Source organism: Rhinolophus ferrumequinum, chromosome 16 (genome assembly GCF_004115265.2).
Source record: "Rhinolophus ferrumequinum isolate MPI-CBG mRhiFer1 chromosome 16, mRhiFer1_v1.p, whole genome shotgun sequence".
NCBI classification, from domain to species: domain Eukaryota; kingdom Metazoa; phylum Chordata; class Mammalia; order Chiroptera; family Rhinolophidae; genus Rhinolophus; species Rhinolophus ferrumequinum.
The window spans coordinates 62,322,978-62,340,059 of record NC_046299.1 but is presented as its reverse complement, the minus strand read 5'-3'; the positions used below and the strand labels follow the sequence as shown (position 1 = coordinate 62,340,059).

Genomic DNA, 17,082 nt, shown 5'->3' with positions numbered 1-17,082 from the left:
GGTACAGAGCACGGGAGCCACACCTGCAGGTCCTGAGCCCACAGCCAGAAGGCCTCTCACACACCCTGCTGCGGCCCCCACCCCACCACCCACTCCAGCCCGGGTCTGCAGGATCCTCTGGGGGTTTTGTGTTGTTTCTATATTTGGAGGACTTTTTGGTCATGATTGTTTCCTGGATTCTTTGTTTCTGTGGTCCAGGAGATGGAGCATATGTCACCCCGTCTTGAGGTTCTTTTGAACAGAGCTGACAAGGAAATGAGAAAGGATCCTAATTAAGGGGCGATAACCCCATGGAGAAATTCGGATTCTTTGCAGCAGGCCCTGTCCTTCCCACAAGCCCTGCGTGTTTGTCAGATGTTTATAGAGCCTTCATTAACGGAGAGCTCCCTTAGATAAGAGGTTGGAGCTTCGCATTGAGGGCCAGATAAGAACAAGTGGAGGACACTGGGACGGCGGGTGAGAGCCTGGGAACTGGCCAGGGTGCTTGGTGCAGCGCGCTCGGCAGGACGATGCGGGCCGGCTCCTCCTGCGCTGCTCCCCACACCCGCTAAGCCCAGGTGGCCACCGGCAGTCTCCTGTCCAGGGCAAGCTCGCCGTCCCAAGATGTGCCACGGGGCGCTGTGGGTAGCTCTGCCTGTGCTCTCCCTGCTGACCTGCTCTGGGCAGGGGAAGCCTCTGGAGAGCCGGGGCCGGACGCTGACAGCGGGAGATGCCCATCGCCTGCTAGGGGGGCCCGGAGGTGAGCACGGAGCGGGCACCTTCGACCTGAGGATGTTCCTGGAGAACATGAAGGTGGATTTCCTGCGCAGCCTCAACCTGAGCGGCGTCCCCTCCCAGGACAAAACCCGAGCAGAGCCACCGCAGTACATGATCGACCTGTACAACAGATACACCACTGACAAGTCGTCCACCCCGGCGTCCAACATCGTTCGCAGCTTCAGCATGGAAGGTAGAGTGGGCTCCACCTGGGCTCCTGCGGGTGGGGTCAGGGCCACTCAGTGGTCCACAGCTGTGCCGCCCAGTGTGGCGGCCCCGGGCCACACGCGACTCTTTAAGTTTCCTTTTCAGGGAATTAAAATGAAATAAAATTAATAACTTAGTTCCTTAGTTTCACTAGCTTCGATTCAAGCGTCCAACAGTCACATGTGGCTGATGTCTATCCTGTAGGGCAGATCATGGAACATTTCCGTCATCGCAGGAAGTTCTACTGGATAGCTCTGCTCTAGGAGAGTCTCCTTCCCTGGACCCAGTGCCAATTTAACTCAGGGGGAGCTTCGGGAATGCCAGCTCCCTTTCTTCCACCCCTTGCTTTCTTTCCCCTTCTCTCACTGGTCCTTTCCCACTTAGAAACAGACAACTCATTTAGCCTCCAACCAGCTGGTATATCTTTAAACATTGAAAGAATGTCTATTTCTCGCTGATCAAAAGATGTCTAAAATTCAGATACATTCCTCTGAGAGCTAAATGTTGGAGGACTACTCAATTATTTTCTAAATATAAAATAATTTCCCTGATTTAGGAGGACTAGAAGAAAACAAACATTGACTTAGGGCTTCTGTTCACTAATCACACAATGTAGGTAAAATGAGTTTGTGAGCAGGGAAGCCAGGCTTGCAGAGGCTGTAGGAACACTCCCAGGTCACATAGTAGTTAAGTAGCTGGATTCTGACCCAGGCCCGTCCGTCTGCACAGCTCAGGCGTTTCCTGCTGCTGCCATCTCCCGCTAAAGAAGCAGCCGCACATGGCCTCCCTGCTCCTGGGCTGAAGTGCTGTAAATCCTGACAGGCTTTGCTCGGAGCGCCAGCCGGCAGCCAGGCCTGCCCGGCCTGCAGAGTGTACACCCGTCTCAAAGACACTGTTGTGGTCACATTGTATGCCCAGCTGTGCCAGATTTTCTGATTGCCCAAAAGAAAAAGAAGAAATCTAGATTTTATGTGAACTTGCCTGATTTTTAAAACACAAGCTTTATTATTTTTTTAATGCCATCTACCAGCATCTCCCCAGGCCCATGGGGCATGTCTGTAAGCTCTGCTTCAGAGGAAGGCTGGGCTACTTTGGCTGGACCTAACCACCAAATCCCATCGGGGAGTCCAGCATTTAGAGTCATGTCCCCACCCTCCAGCATTGTCCATGTCCCAGAAACAAGTGCTCTGATCTGATCCCAGCTCTGCCTATGGCCAGCACTCCTGTGGAGACCAATTATGCTTCCCTTTACAGACTTCACAGATGGTCCGAGTGTGGCTCGGGGGCTGGGGGACACTTGCTTTCTAGATGTCTGACTGCCATCCCACAGCCATTATCAAGGCATGCCACAGGAAGAGCACATTAGGTCACTAATGCACTACTCACAGACCCCTTCATTACTCATGTCACAGCAGCTCGGCACGTTCTGCAGGAGCTGGAGTAGCTGTGAGGGCACCACAGAGAACTGTGTGAAAGGCCACATGCTTTGGGGGAGGAAGGTCGGGGGAGGACACAGGAATGTTGATTGAGCATCTTCTATGAGCCAGGGACAATGTTGGGTAAGTTCCATGCACTGTCTTGTCGAAGCCTCAAACCAACCCTGGGAGGCAGGAAGGATGAACCCCATTCTGCAGATGAGAAAACTGAGGCACAGAGAGACTCAGGACTTTTCCAAAGTCATACGCCTAGGAAAGGGCAGAGTCAGGATTGACGCTTTAGTCTGAGACACAAAAACCTGCTGGTTTTCAGGACAGCATAGAGTCTCCCTTCAGTTGGCACATAGTAAGTGCTCACAAAATGCAACTCTTCTTCCCTCTTTGTGACCAAGCCATGGTATAATAGAGATGTGCTAATGGCCATGAGTCAGTCAGAAGAAGTAGGAAACTGAGACAGTTGTGTGGCTAACAGGCAAGTCCCATTTTTGCCTGACATGAGAAAGAAGTTGAAGCTCATATATTTTTTTTTCCTCAAACATTAAAAAAATCATCCACTTTCACTTTGCCCAGAAGTTACAATTCTGAATGATTTTTGCACTATGTAGATGCAGATTTTTAATATTGTCTTAATGCTAGAATTTTACCTTCCCCCCCAGGATCTCCCCTTTAAAATCATACACTCAGGATCAGCACTCAGAACTTGACAGTGAATGTTGCTGTTTTGTTTCATTTGGTTCTTTTTTTTATAAGTGAGGATCTTTACAGAATGTGTGCACTTTGGCTGCTAACCAACCTAAAGCCAGTTTCCACATCTGTAAGAGCGGAATAGTCATTAGATGGTCCCAGGGTCAGTGTGAAGAGTCAAGTGAAATTTAGATGCAAAGCTCTCAGTGCAACTCTGGGCCCACAGTCGATGCTCAATCAACATGCGGGCCTGCTCACTGCAATGCACGGCGTCTCCTGCCTCTGCTTCTCTTTGGAAGATCCTAAACCTACCTTTCAAAATACTCTGCTACATTAAAAGCTTAAGTGAAACAAAAGAGAGATTCGACAATGTCATCCCCATGCCCTTTCATCCAAGCCATGAGTCTCAGCTTTGGTGTCCTGAAACCAGAGCCTCCCAGCAGATGTCCATCACTGTGTATTTGCATTTCAGATGCCATCTCTGTATCTGCCACAGAAGACTTCCCCTTCCAGAAACACGTCTTGCTTTTCAACATCTCCATTCCTAGACATGAGCAGATCACGAGGGCAGAGCTCCGACTCTACATCTCCTGTCAAAGTCACGAGGACTCCTCTCATGAGCTGCAAGGAAACATGGTTATTTATGATGTCCTGGATGGAGCAGACACATGGGACCCATCTGCAGGAACCAAGACCTTCCTGGTGTCCCAGGACATTCGGCACGAGGGCTGGGAGACCTTTGAGGTCTCCAGCGCTGTGAAGCGGTGGGTCAGAGCAGACTCCACCAAGAGCAAAAATAAACTGGAAGTGACTGTGGAGAGTCACAGAAAAGGATGTGACAAGCTGGATATCAGTGTCCCCCCAGGCTCCAAAAACCTGCCCTTTTTCGTGGTCTTCTCCAATGACCGCAGCAATGGGACCAAGGAGACCAGGCTGGAGCTCAGGGAAATGATCGGCCATGAGCAGGAGAGTGTGCTAAAGAAGTTGTCCAACAACGGCCCAGCGGAGGCAGGTGAGATCAAGGATGAGGAGGAGGACTTGGCGAGCCGCGTCGTGGCCGCGGGGTCGTCCTTAGCCAGACAGAAGAGGAGTGCTGGCGCCAACAACCACTGTCAGAAGACCTCCCTGCGGGTGAATTTCGAGGACATTGGCTGGGACAGCTGGATCATTGCACCCAAGGAGTATGACGCCTACGAGTGCAAAGGCGGCTGCTTCTTCCCCCTGGCTGACGATGTGACCCCAACGAAACATGCCATTGTGCAGACCCTGGTACATCTCAAGTTCCCCATGAAGGTGGGCAAGGCCTGCTGTGTGCCCACCAAACTGAGCCCCATCTCCATCCTCTACAAGGATGACATGGGGGTCCCCACCCTCAAGTACCACTACGAAGGGATGAGCGTGGCAGAATGTGGGTGCAGGTAGTGCTGGCCTGCAGGCGGGGAGGCCAGGTGGGGGAGGGTCCTAATGAGAGGTCCTGCGTCTTCCTGGGCACGACAGGGACTGAGCCCATCTGCATGCCAGCCTGAGAAGGAAAGGGAGCTGTCACATCCTCCAGGTAAAGGCCTGCTCTCCCTCTCATGGCCCACCCCAAGCACACCGCTGGGTTTAACTGCAGGGGAAGGCGATGACAAGGGAACATATGGATCTGGGGAGAAGACGGAAGCCTGGAAGGGCTGTTGGGTAGGAAGGGGAGATGATGAAAGGCGGACAAGAGGAAAAATAATCCAGTCAGCAGATCACTGAGCAGAGGTGAGCCAGAGGAGTATAGGCATTGGGTGATGTGCAGAGATGTATGGAATTCCAGGAGTTGAAGAGGATGGGGCTTATTCTAATAACCTCAGGGAGTGCGGAGGAAAGGAGCAGGCTTTGTGCTCTGTGCCCATCATTTCACATATTCCCACAACCCGGTGAGATGGGCGTTATGACCTCCAGTTTATACATGCAGAACCCAAAGCTCAGCAGGTCAAGTGGTCCCGGTCAATGGCGTGATTCCGTGTCATAGGGGTCCCTAAGGTCTGTCCATCGCCAAAGCGTGCCCCATCACAGTTCAGCAGGTCACCTTGTAGCTAAAGGACAATTAGATGTTGGGAGGCGGGCAGTGTGAGGCACTGGGCTGAGACTGGCCAGTACTCAGCACTATGACTGGGCTGCCTGTCAAGTCAGACCACGTCCTAACTCTTCAGTGCCTGTGAGAAATCAATGACCATATGCTTTTTAAGATCATCCCCCGGCCCCCGAGTCACTGAAAAACTACCCCCAAACCAACTGCAGGATGGAGAAAGTCAGGAGGCAACACTGGGCCACAGCATGCATTGTGGTGGAGCTACTTTGTCCCGCCGGCACAGAGCTGGGATGGCCAGCAGTTCACACAGGGCCACTTGCTACCTGTGGGCTCCAACTGTGTGATGGTTTGGGAGGGGTGGGCACCCTGTACCCTGAGGAGTGGGTGGCCTGGGGCCTACATCTCTGCAGTTACTTACTCAGCATAACCAGCTCACCAGCACAGCACGCTGTGGGTGTCCATCCACAGGGGCTCCAGGGGAGACAGGGGTCTCCAGAGGACTCAGGGCCTTACTGGCCAGAGCCAGCTCTGCCTGCACTGCTGGCTTTCTTGAGCAGTATGCATCCAGCCCCTGTCCTGGACTTGCGCCCCGGAACCAGACTCAGCCCTCACTAACCCCAAGACAGGACAATTTCCATTTCCTTCCCGTTTCATTCTCTCCTCTGACTCTCAAGACACATGTGGAACGGGGTGGAGTGAGGAAGAGTCTGGAAGTGGGGACAATTGCACCCCATGACCCTTCTGACCGCTGGCCAAAGCAGAGTCTATGAGAGGTTGAAAGAGACCTACTCCCACTGGTGGAAGCTCCCAGCATACTAAAAAAAAAAAAAAAAAAAAAAATGGTTTGTGCTAAATGTTTACATGGAACCAATGAACAGCTTTAACCAAAAAAACAAAAAGAAAGCAATAAAACATCATTGTTGAATTACTGGAGTTAAAGAAAATAATGGTTCCTGGTACGACAATGTCACTCAATCATAAAGACAGGTGATGGATATCTTTTAGTCCTGGTGGTATACTTCTGTGCCTGCATCAAAGTTTTACTTGGAAATAAATTCAAATGTCTAATCTGTGACATGTGATATTTTGTGCATGGGAGACCTGGGCCTGATGGTCCCCCGACCCCATGCCCACCCCTCCTTACAGGTTCTTCTTTCCTAGGTGGGTGGAAGGGAGGGCACAGAGACGAGCTGCCACGGGGTGGTGGGCACATGTGGGCAGTGTCCCTGCACATTGGGGGTGAGTGGATGTGTCTGTATCAGTGCATGTGTGTGGGATGAGCATGTGTAAGTATAGATATTTGCAAGTGGACAAGGTCAGGTAGTCAGCATACCGTTCTTGACCTTCCTCATGTCAGGGGAGCGAGGCCTGGCTCCTGCTAAGAGACACAGCTGGCCCTAAGTCATCCCCACACGGCCTGCACAACTCTTCCAGCATCTGCCCTCCCTATGCCCCTGCTCAGCTGCCCAGCTCCAGCCAAACCCCCTCAAGGATGCTCTCCGTCTGTCCTCAGCCCTCAGGTAACTGCCCTGGCCACCTCACTCCCAGTTCCACAGCCCAGGTCCACCTTCGGGGGCCCCGCTCTAGTGTCACTCCCTCTGGCCCTTCTCCTGACACTTTGGTTCTGATCTTCCTGACTCTGAGGAGCACTACAGTGCTTCTCTCTCTCAGTTGTCACAGGCCTGGCATGGGAACCTGATGGCCTCTTATCTTGACACCAAGTTCCCTGGAGACAAGGCCCCAAGAGCCTCTGGCCTCCGTCATTCCTGGAGGGCTGACACACCTGCGGCTCGGGAAAAGCTGATGTGGACAGATGTGCTGGGACAGAGCATAAAGGAGTGGCCTGGTCACGTGCTCTGTCTCACACTGCACTGCAGTGTTCTTCCACCAGGTTCTCCAACGCAGACTCACCCCAGCCAAAGAACAAAAGGCAACAGCGCCATCCTCTGGACATTGTCATGCGGCCAGTTAGCCTTCTGCTTAATGACCTCCACTTTTACTGCTTTGCTGGTAATGTTTCCGAAAGTACATGCATTTTTGTCATATCAGGGTGGTGAGGTTATCACTGCCACATGCCTGAAGCTGAATCCCAGCAAAGTGACAAGTTAGCAGGATAGATGGCTGGCCCCTACCTCTCATGTGAGCAAGGAGAGAGAAAGGCTCAGGGTGGCCGAGCAGAAGCCACAGGCAGACACAGAGAAACACTGAGATGGAAGTGGAGTGGAAAGACTGCAGGGAAGGCCAGAGAGGAAGGCTGGGGGACCCTGAGCACAAAGCTGGGCTTGGAACTTGTACTCAGTGGCTCAGACAACACCGCAGGATAATAGTCATTTACATCCCAACTTTTACAAATGAAGAGGTGGTGGAGGCAAGTGAAGGAGGCCTCACATTTTGCTTCCAACCAGTAGCCAGGCTCTACTGGAGCCAGGATTTCACCTCCAGCTGTGACACCAAACCCACATTCTCTCTGCTGCACTGGCCTCTGTCCTGAAACCTCCCTCAAGGTCAAGGTCACAGTCACACTAACAGGAAGAATCAAAGCTACGGCATAAACCAGATGCACCAGAGAGAGCCTATGCTCTCCTCGGCAGGCACTGCCCTCCCTGGGGCTCTGTTCCTCCTGTCCTGCTGCTGTAGGGTCCTCTGGTCAGCTACACATCAATAGGGCACTACCTTGAGCAAAAGAGGAGAAGGATGCCCCTTTCCCCCTTTGGTTAATGCTCTTTTAACACGGCCACTAAACATTGTGGCTTGCACTTCTTCCAGAATTCTGCCAAAATTGGGAGAAAGGAATTCCTGGGTTAATTCTTGCTTGCAGCCTTCACTTTTCTAAGCCTGACTTAATTCCCAGGTGAGCTGAGCCCATACAGGTGGGAGTGGGAGGTCACATCCTTCCAATACTCTTTTTCTCTCATATACTAGGGCTTTGGTTCCATATCCAGCTCATCTGACCAGTTCCCTCTGTCCTGGACATCAATTCTTCCCAGATTGCCCCTTAGAATTCTGCGATGCCGGCCATTGGGGCCTCCACATCTAGGCCCATCTCAGGGGCTCCAGGCAGCTCCTATATTATCCTTTCAGGTGGTCCTTACAGTAAAGGGAGGAGGAAGCAGTGTCCCAGCATGTTGGACGCACTGGCACAAGGCATGAAGTGGGGAGCCTGGGGCAAGCCCACCTCTATGGGTGCTCCTTCTGTCCAGACAGCTCCTGCAGCAGAGCCCGGTCTTTAGTTTGGATGGTACTGGTGACGTGAGGAGAGCCCGCAGGGCTGTGCTGGCCTCTGACCCACAGAGGACCTGTGTCCTGAGAGCCCATGAGTGCACACAGGTGCAGGTGTGTGGCCTGGGCAGTCTCACACGACCCGCTTGGTTTCACACTGTGCTGTCATCATCCTGAAATCCATAACAGTTTGTGAACCAGGATCCTGCATTTCCATTCTGTCCTTGGCCCCGCAAACGACCTAGCTGACCCTGAATGCGTGTGAGTACTCAGCATCTTGGCTTCCCGAGTGCCAGGGACACTCTGGAGGCCACGTCAGCCTTCAACATTGACTTGATTCTGGGGGGACAAGGAGCCCGAGGTTCGCTGCTGCCAGCTTCCGCAGGGCCTGAGCGAGAGGACCACCTGCCTGCTCCCCAGAGGCTTCTCCGATTTGTGACCAGTGGCAGCGACATTGTTCAGATCTCAAAGGCTGGCCTATTCCATCCAGATGGCAGCTCCTTGGGGAAACCTGGCTTCCTGGGAAAGTGGGGAGCAGCCTGATGTGAAGGAATCCATTTTCCCAGACTCGTCTTAACGAGGAGACCAGAGACTATAAACACGGTAGGCAGCACTGCACACAGGGGACTGAACACATTTTTCAGAACTTCTTTCCTTTTCAAATGAGAGCATTCACCCCAGACAGAAATCTTACACCGTTGGCCTCAGTTTCCCCAAACACTTCTCACACAGACGACCTTCGAAGGAGCCTGTTTCATCAGGGGATGACTCAGGAAGATGTCCCTGAGCTGGGCCCAAATTCTGCTTCTCTGCAGCTCCCTCCCATGAGCTTTGTTCTGGCTGAGGGGCCCCTTCCTTCTGGTGAGGCCTGACATGCAGACGAGCCATCTCCATCACCATGCAGGGCTTCTGCTGTGACAGACATGGCCAGGGCAGGCCTAGGAGTGCCCGGGGCCTTTTCTAGTCTGGGTCAAAGGAAACAACATAAGGACGATGAAGAATAGTTCACAAAAGCCAAATGCAGTTTGTGGGGTATTCACTTATTTCCCCCCTTTTTAAGGAATGTTGAAGAGCATAGGTAATAAGCTTTTTGTATTAGTTTCAGGTGCACAAAACCATGTAATAGTTAGACATTTACCATGTACACCCCTCACACAGTGATAAGCCCCCAATCTACTACCCCTCTGATATCGCATGCAGCTGTTACATTTCCACTGTCTCTATTCGTAATGCTGTACTCCGCTTCTTCTGAATATGTACATATATATTAAATATATATATAAATAATATAATATATATATAATAATATATATTATATATATATATATATAAAAATATAGTTGACATTCATTATTGTTCACCTTCAGCTTCAGGTGCACAGTGCAGTGATCAGGCATCTACATCCTCCCTGAGGAGGGCTCCCTAATGAGACAAGTGTCCGTCTGATACCCTACAAAATCTTTACATTATTGATTATGTTCCCCAAACTGACTTCCGTGTCCCCGTGGCCATCTTGTGGTTACTGACTGTTTTCTAATCCCTTCACCTTCTCCCTCATCCCCGCCCCCACTCCCACTAGCAACCCTCAGTTTTTCTTCTATGTCACTGAGACTGTTTCTGATTAGTTCGTCCATTTATTCTTTTCTTTAGATTCCACATATAAGTGAGATCATATGGTATTTGTCTTTCTCTGTCTGACTTATTTCACTTAACATAATGTTCTCTAGGTCCATCCATATCATTGTAAATGGTAAGATTTCTTTCTTCTTTATGGCTGCGTAATACTCCATTGTATAAATGTACCACAGTTTCTTAATCCAGTCGTCTACCGCTTGGAGTTTCGGTTGTTTCCATGTCTTGGCTATTGTGTATAGTGCTGCAATAAACATAGGGTTGCATAAATTTTTTCAAACTAGAGTTTTGGATTTCTCTGGATAGATAGCTAGGAGTGGAATTGCTGTGTCATAAGGTAGTTCCATTTTCAGTTTTTTGAGATACCTCCATACTGATTTCCATAGTGGCTGCACCAATTTGCAATCCCACCAACAGTACACAAGGGTTCCTTTTTCTCCACATCCTCGCCAGCACTTGTTGCTTCTTGATTTATTGATGATAGCCATTTTGACTGGGGTGAGGTGCTATCTCATTGTGGTTTTTATTTGCATTTCTCTGATGGTTAGTGAGGTTGAGCATTTCTTCATATGTCTGTTTGCCATCTGTATGTCCGTTTTAGAAAAATGTCTCTTCACGTCCTCTGCCCATTTTTTAATTGGGTTGTTTGTTTTTTTGAAGTTGAGTGAGTTTTTTATAAATTTGGGATATCAACCCCTTATCGGATATATCATTGACAAATATCTTCTCCCATTCAGTAGGATCCCTTTTTGTTTTATTGATGGTTTCCTTTGCTGTGAAAAAAACTTTTTAGTTTGATGTAATCCCACATGTTTATTTTTCTTATTACTTCCCTTGCCCGAGGGGATATATCAGTAAATGTATTACTCCAGGTAATGTCTGTAAACTTTCTTCTTATATTTGCTTCCAGGAGTTTTATGGTTTCAGATCTTACATTTAAATCTTTAATCCATTTTGAATTTTTTCTTGTATATCGTAGAGTAGGTGGTCCAGCTTCAGTTTTTTGCATGTGTCTGTCCAGGTTTCCTAGCACCATTTATTGAATAGACTTTCTTTACCCCACCGTAAATTCTTGCTTCCATTGTCGTATATTAAATGACAATATAGGCATGGATTTATTTCTGGGCTCTCTATTCTGTTCCATTGATCTATCTGTTTTTATGCCAGTACCATGCTGTTTTGATTACTGTAGCCTTGTAGTATAATTTGATGTCGGGTATTGTGCGTGATACCCTCCACCTTGTTCTTATTTCTCAAGATTGCCAACGTTATCCAGGGTCTTTTATGGTTCCATATAAATCATAGGATTATATGTTCTATTTCTGTGAAAAACGTCCTTGGTAGTTTGATAGGAATTGCGTTGAATCTGTATATTGCCTTAGGCAGTATGAACATTTTAACTATATTAATTCTTCCTACCCATGAGCTTGGTATGTGTTTCCATCTATTTGTATATTCTTTAATTTCTCTCTTCAATATCTTATAATTTTCCAAGTACATGTCTTTTACTTCTTTGGTTAAACTTATTCCTAGGTATTTTATAGTCTTTGAGGCAGTTGTAAATGGAACTGTTTTCTTAATTTCTCCTTGTGATATTTTATTATTGGCATATACAAATGCAACTGATTTCTGAATATTAATTTTGTATCCTGCTACTTTACTGAATTCATTTATCAGTTCTAATCGTTTTTTGGTGGAGTTTTTAGGATTCTTTATATGTACTATCATGTCATCTACATATAATGACAATTTTGCTTCCTCTTTACCAATTTGGATGCCTTTTATTTCTTTTTCTTGTCTGATTGCTGTGGCTAGAACTTCTAGAACTCTGTTGAATAGAAGCGGAGATAGTGGGCAACCTTGCCTTGTTCCTGATCTTAAGGGGAATGGTTTTAGCTTTTCCCCATTGAGTACGATGTTAGCTGTGGGTTTGTCATATATGGCCTTTATTATGTTGAGATATCGTTCCTCTAGTCCCGCTTTCTTAAGTGTTTTTATCATAAATCGCTGCTGGATTTTGTCAAATGTTTTTTCTGCATCTATTGATACGATCATATGATTTTTATTTTTCATTTTGTTAACGTGGTGTATCACATTAATTGATTTGTGGATGCTGAACCAAACTTGATCATGGTGTATGATCTTTTTAATGTGTTGCTGAATTCTGTTCACTAATATTTTGTTGAGGATTTTTGCATCTATGTTCATTACTGATATTGGCCTGTAGTTTTCTTTCTTTTTCTTTTTCTTTTTTTTTTTTTTTTGTAACGTCTTTGTCTGATTTGGGGATCAGGGTGATAGTAGCCTCATAAAAAGTGTTTGGGAGCCTTCCCTCCTTCTGGATTTTCTGGAATGGCTTGAGGAGAATAGGTGATAATTCTCTTCTGAATGTTTTGTAAAATTCACCTGTAAAGCCATCTGGTCCAGGACTTTTGTTTGTTGGGAACTTGTTGATTACAGATTCAATTTCCCTGGTAGTAATCAGTCTATTCAGGTTTCCGTTTCTTCTTGAGTTAGCCTTAGAAGGTTGTATGCTTCTAGAAAATTGTCCATTTCTTCCAGGTTGTCTAATTCGTTGGCATATAGTTGCTGATAGTAATTTTTTTTTTTTTTTGATGAGTCTGGCTAAAGGTTTGCCGATTTTGTTTATCTTTTCAAAAAAACAGCTTTTGGGTTCATTGACCTTTTGCATTTTGGGGGGAGGGGAGCCTCTATTTCATTTATTTCCACTCTGATCTTTATTATCCCCTTCCTTGTACTCCCTTTGGACTTATTTTGCTATTCATTTTCCAGATCCCTTAAGTGTTAGGATAAACTGTTGATTTGTGAGTTTTCTTGTTTCTTTAGTTAGGTCTGCATTGCTATGAATTTCCCTCTTAGGATTGCTTTTGCTGCATCCCATAGATTTTGGGTTGTCGTGTTTTCATTTTTGTTTGTCTCGAGATACCTTTAGATTGCTTCCTTGATCTCCTGGTTGACCCATTCATTATTTAGTAAAATGTTATTCAGCCTCCATGTGTTTGTGTGTCTTCCAGTTTTTTTCCTGTAGTTCATTTCTAATTTCATAGCATTGTGGTTAGAGAAGACAATTGGTATGATTTCAATTTTCTTAAATTTATCAAGACTTGTTTTGTGGCCTAACATGTTGTCTGTCTTGGAAAATATTCCATGTGCACTTGAAAAGAATGTGTGTGCTGCAGCTTTGGGGTGAAATGCTCTGAAAATATTGATTAAATCCAACTGTTCCAATGTGTCATTTAAGGCCGCTGTTTCCATATTTATTTTCAGTCTGGAAGACCTGTCCCTTATTATCAGAGATGTGTTGAAGTCCCCTACTATGATAGTGTTACTGTTGACCTCTGTCTTTATGTCAGTCAATATCTGTTTTATATATTTAGGTGCTCCTATGTTGGATGCATAGATGTTTACTAGGGTTATGTCCTCTTGTTTGATCTATCCCTTTATTATTATGAGGTGTCCATCTTTGTCTTTTAATATTCTTCATTTTAAAGTCTATTTTGTCGGACATAAGTATTGCTACTCCAGATTTTTTCTCATTTCCATTTGCATGAAATATCTCACTCCAACCCTTCAGTTTCAGCCTGTGTGTGCCTTTTGATCTGAGGTGAGTCTCTTGTATACAGCATACGCAAGGGTCTTGCTTTCTTATCCACTCACTAAGCCACCCTATGTCTTTTGATTGGAGCATTTAATCCATTTACATTTTAAGTGATTATTGGTAGGTACATAGTTATTGCCATTTTGTTATTTGTAGTTAGATTGCTTTCATCTTTCTTCTGCTTACAGAAGCCCTTTTAATATTTCCTGCAATGCTGGCTTGGAGGCAATGAATTCCTTTAGCATAGTCTTCCTGGGAAGCTCTTTATCTCTCCTTCAATTTTAAATGATAGCCTTGCTTGATTAAGCACTCTAGGTTGTAGGCCTTTGTTTTTCATCACTTTGAATACCTTCTGCCACTCCCTTCTGCTCTGCAAAGTTTCTGTAGAAAAGTCATTTGATAGTCTTATAGGAGTTCCCTTGTATGTAACCCACTGTCTTTCGCTTGCTGCTTTTAGGATTCTCTCTTTGTCTTTAATGGTTGCTATTTTAACTATAATGTGTCTTAGTGTGGACCTGTTTGGGTTCATCCTGGTTGGAACTCTCTGCTCTTCCTGGGCTTGTATGGCAGTTTCCTTCACCAGGTTAGGGAAGTTTTCAGTCATTATTACTTCAAATATGTTCTCGATCCCTTGATCCCTCTCTTCGCCTTCTAGTATTTCTATGATGCACATGTTGTTGCGCTTGATGTTATCCCAGAGGGCTCTTAAACCATCTTCATTGTTTTTTGTTCTTTTTTCTTTTTGTTGTTCTGCTTGAGTGATCACTGCTAACTTGTCTTCTAAGTCACTGATTTGATCCTTTGCCTCATTTAACCTACCGGTAATTCCTTCAAGTGTGCTCTTTATTTTAGTTATTGTATTCTTTAGTTCTAACTGGTTGTTCTTTGTGATTTCTCTATCCTTCTTTAGGTCATCACTAAGCTCCTTAAACATTCTTATCATCAGTGTTCTGAACTCTGTCTCTAATAGGTTGGTTACCTGTATTTCATTTGGTTCCAATTCTGGAGGTTTCTTCTGTTCTTTTATTTGTGACATGTTTCTTTGTTTCCCCATTCTGGCTGACTCTCTGTGTTTGCTTCGATGTATTAGGTAGCTCTCCTAGGGTTCTTGGTCTTTGCTGGGTTATCTTCTGTGGTATGTGTCCTTTATATTTGACTTGCACCACTTCCCTATTCTTCTGTGCGTGTGCTCCAGAGGTGACCCTTGTGTTGCGTATATTGTCCTGTTAAAGTTGAGCTTTAATTGCTTTGGGCTTGTCAGTAGGTGGGATTGACTCCTAGGCTGACTAGTTGTGAGACTTGGCTCTATCTACAGTGGATGCATGAGGGTTGACCACTCAAATGAGGCTTGGCCCCTGTGGGCTCTTGTGCCTGTAGAGAATTCTCTCTGGGTGTGTCACCTGTAAGTTGAACTCAGTAATACTCTGGTTTGGTCTGGAGTTGGCTTTTGGGTGTGTTGAATCTTGTGCCTCTCGGGATGGGCCCTGGTGTAGGGCAATTTCAGAACAAAGCAAATCACCAAGCACGACAACAACAGCAAAGAAAAAACCAAATACACTCACACGGAAAAACAACTGATAACCCACACTCAACACAGGCAAAAATATCAAAAATACAAAAAAAGAAAAGAAAAGAAAAGCAGCGCAACTCTTGGCTTAAGCTCACCAAGCAATCCCCATGTTATCCTCTGCTGTACAAAGAGTCCTCTGTGTCTTGTGCAGGCAGAGCTGGCCACCTGGCACCCAGAGTGACCTTAGCACTGCAGTTCTAGATGAGTGGGGCTATAGGGTGTGGTTGGTAGTTTTTACAAAGTCAGTGCAGTTTCTGCTCTCACCTGCACATACGTGCGCTGAGAGTACCACAGCCAGCCCAGGTCTTCTGAGCCTTAGGGCACTTCATCCGTGGGGGTCGGGGGTGTGGAGGGTGCGAGTTTTCTGAGCTGCCTCTGCCACCTGCTGCTGACCCCTGGGGTGTCTCCGCAGTTGTAATTGTCCTGCCCTAGAAGGGCCAGAAAAGGTGGGGGCTGGGGATGGAGGAGTCTTCTGTCTCCCAGCCCAGTAGGTTCACATTCTTCCCGGCCTCTTCCCTGGGTCACAGCTGCAAACCCCAGATCCTGAGCGCTATGGCTCCTCTGTCATCTGACACCACTCCTCAGTTCAGGGGCCAGCTGGAGACTCTGGAAGGGCGGGGGTAGCACTGCTGTGGGAGAGTGGGGGGAGGGGCCCAGGTATGGCATTTACTTCTTTGTCTGACCTAGGGCCTGGCTGGAGTTCTCAGCTGAGATTACTGCCTCAGACGCTGGATATGCTGTTCTCTCGGCAGGAGAGATCTGTTGTTGGACGCAGGGAAAGAGCCCACCTCCTGGCTCTTGTGATATCTGTTCTGTCCTAGGGCCCCTTGCTTCTCCGCAGCCATGGATGTGGCTGCGTCTCCACACCTCTCCCTTCCCTCCTCCCCTGCTCACCTGATTTGCCCACCTTCAAGTAATCCTCCTACGAGTCTCTTAGCTGTTCTGTGTGATGAGCAGAGAGTCCTTTGATGCGTTATAGATGTTTAATTTGTGGAAAGTTCTGGAGTAGAACTCAAGAAGACCACCTCGCTGCTGCCATTCCTATGATGTCATTCGTTGGTAATAGGCTTTTGTATTTTTGTTTTGTTTTATAATGTGTATGTTTGGCAAAATAAAATACTGAAACCTCTACATTGATTTTCAAAATGACTTTTCAGTGATTATAGGCTTACGAAATCCCATATCCCTGGCTCCTCCTAGATTTGGTCTCCACCCACGCACCTGGGAGTCCCACAGCCAAGGTGTGCCCATCAATGCCACTGCATCTGTGAAGGGAACCGGCCTCACCCAGTCTCCATCCAAGACTTGTCAACTTCTGGGCCAAGCTGCAGCGCTGGTCTCCAGGGTCTAGCCAAACCACCCCAACCTCCTACCATGCATCTTTTTCCTGGTCCTCTTCCTCCATGCTGTGAGAATGCGTGGCTTTGTACACCTGCTCCCAGTGCCTGTCCATCACAGACAAACATGCAGTGCCCATTTGCTCAGTCTTCTCTGACTTTGACCATGGACCTCACTCTCAAATATGATTTGGGTCAAAACCTACATATCTTCGCATGGCCAGGCATGTCCTACCTCCTTGGGACCCATACCAACCTCTTTCCCCTGCTGGGGAAGGAAACCGATGGGGCCCGCTGTCACTAAAACTCCAAGAAAGTATCCACATCAACAAAATGCAGCAGCACAGCCAAACCCCAAATGACAAGAACACCCGTTTATTTGTGCAGAAACGCAGGCCTAGAGGCCCTGAGGCGTCACCTCCAGAAGGGGCCTGGGAAATGGTCTTGGGTCCCCAGTCAAGGGCCTCTGAAGTTCAGGGTTCAGGCACTCTGTAAGGCCTCAGTGAAGGTGGCTATTATTACAATTAATCAATAGAATGCAGATAAGAACTAGAAAGTTC

At 47.1% G+C, this 17,082-nt stretch overlaps 1 protein-coding gene across 1 annotated transcript; it reads left to right on the top strand.

Annotated features, from left to right (window-relative positions):
* The first annotated feature begins 425 nt into the window (after positions 1–425).
* On the top strand, positions 426–4,949 carry GDF2 (growth differentiation factor 2). The gene is made up of 2 exons (XM_033129840.1): positions 426–949; positions 3,556–4,949. Exons 1-2 carry the CDS (start codon positions 604–606, stop codon positions 4,503–4,505), a joined length of 1,296 nt encoding a protein of 431 aa, XP_032985731.1. The 5' UTR covers positions 426–603; the 3' UTR covers positions 4,506–4,949.
* Positions 4,950–17,082: the final 12,133 nt, after the last annotated feature.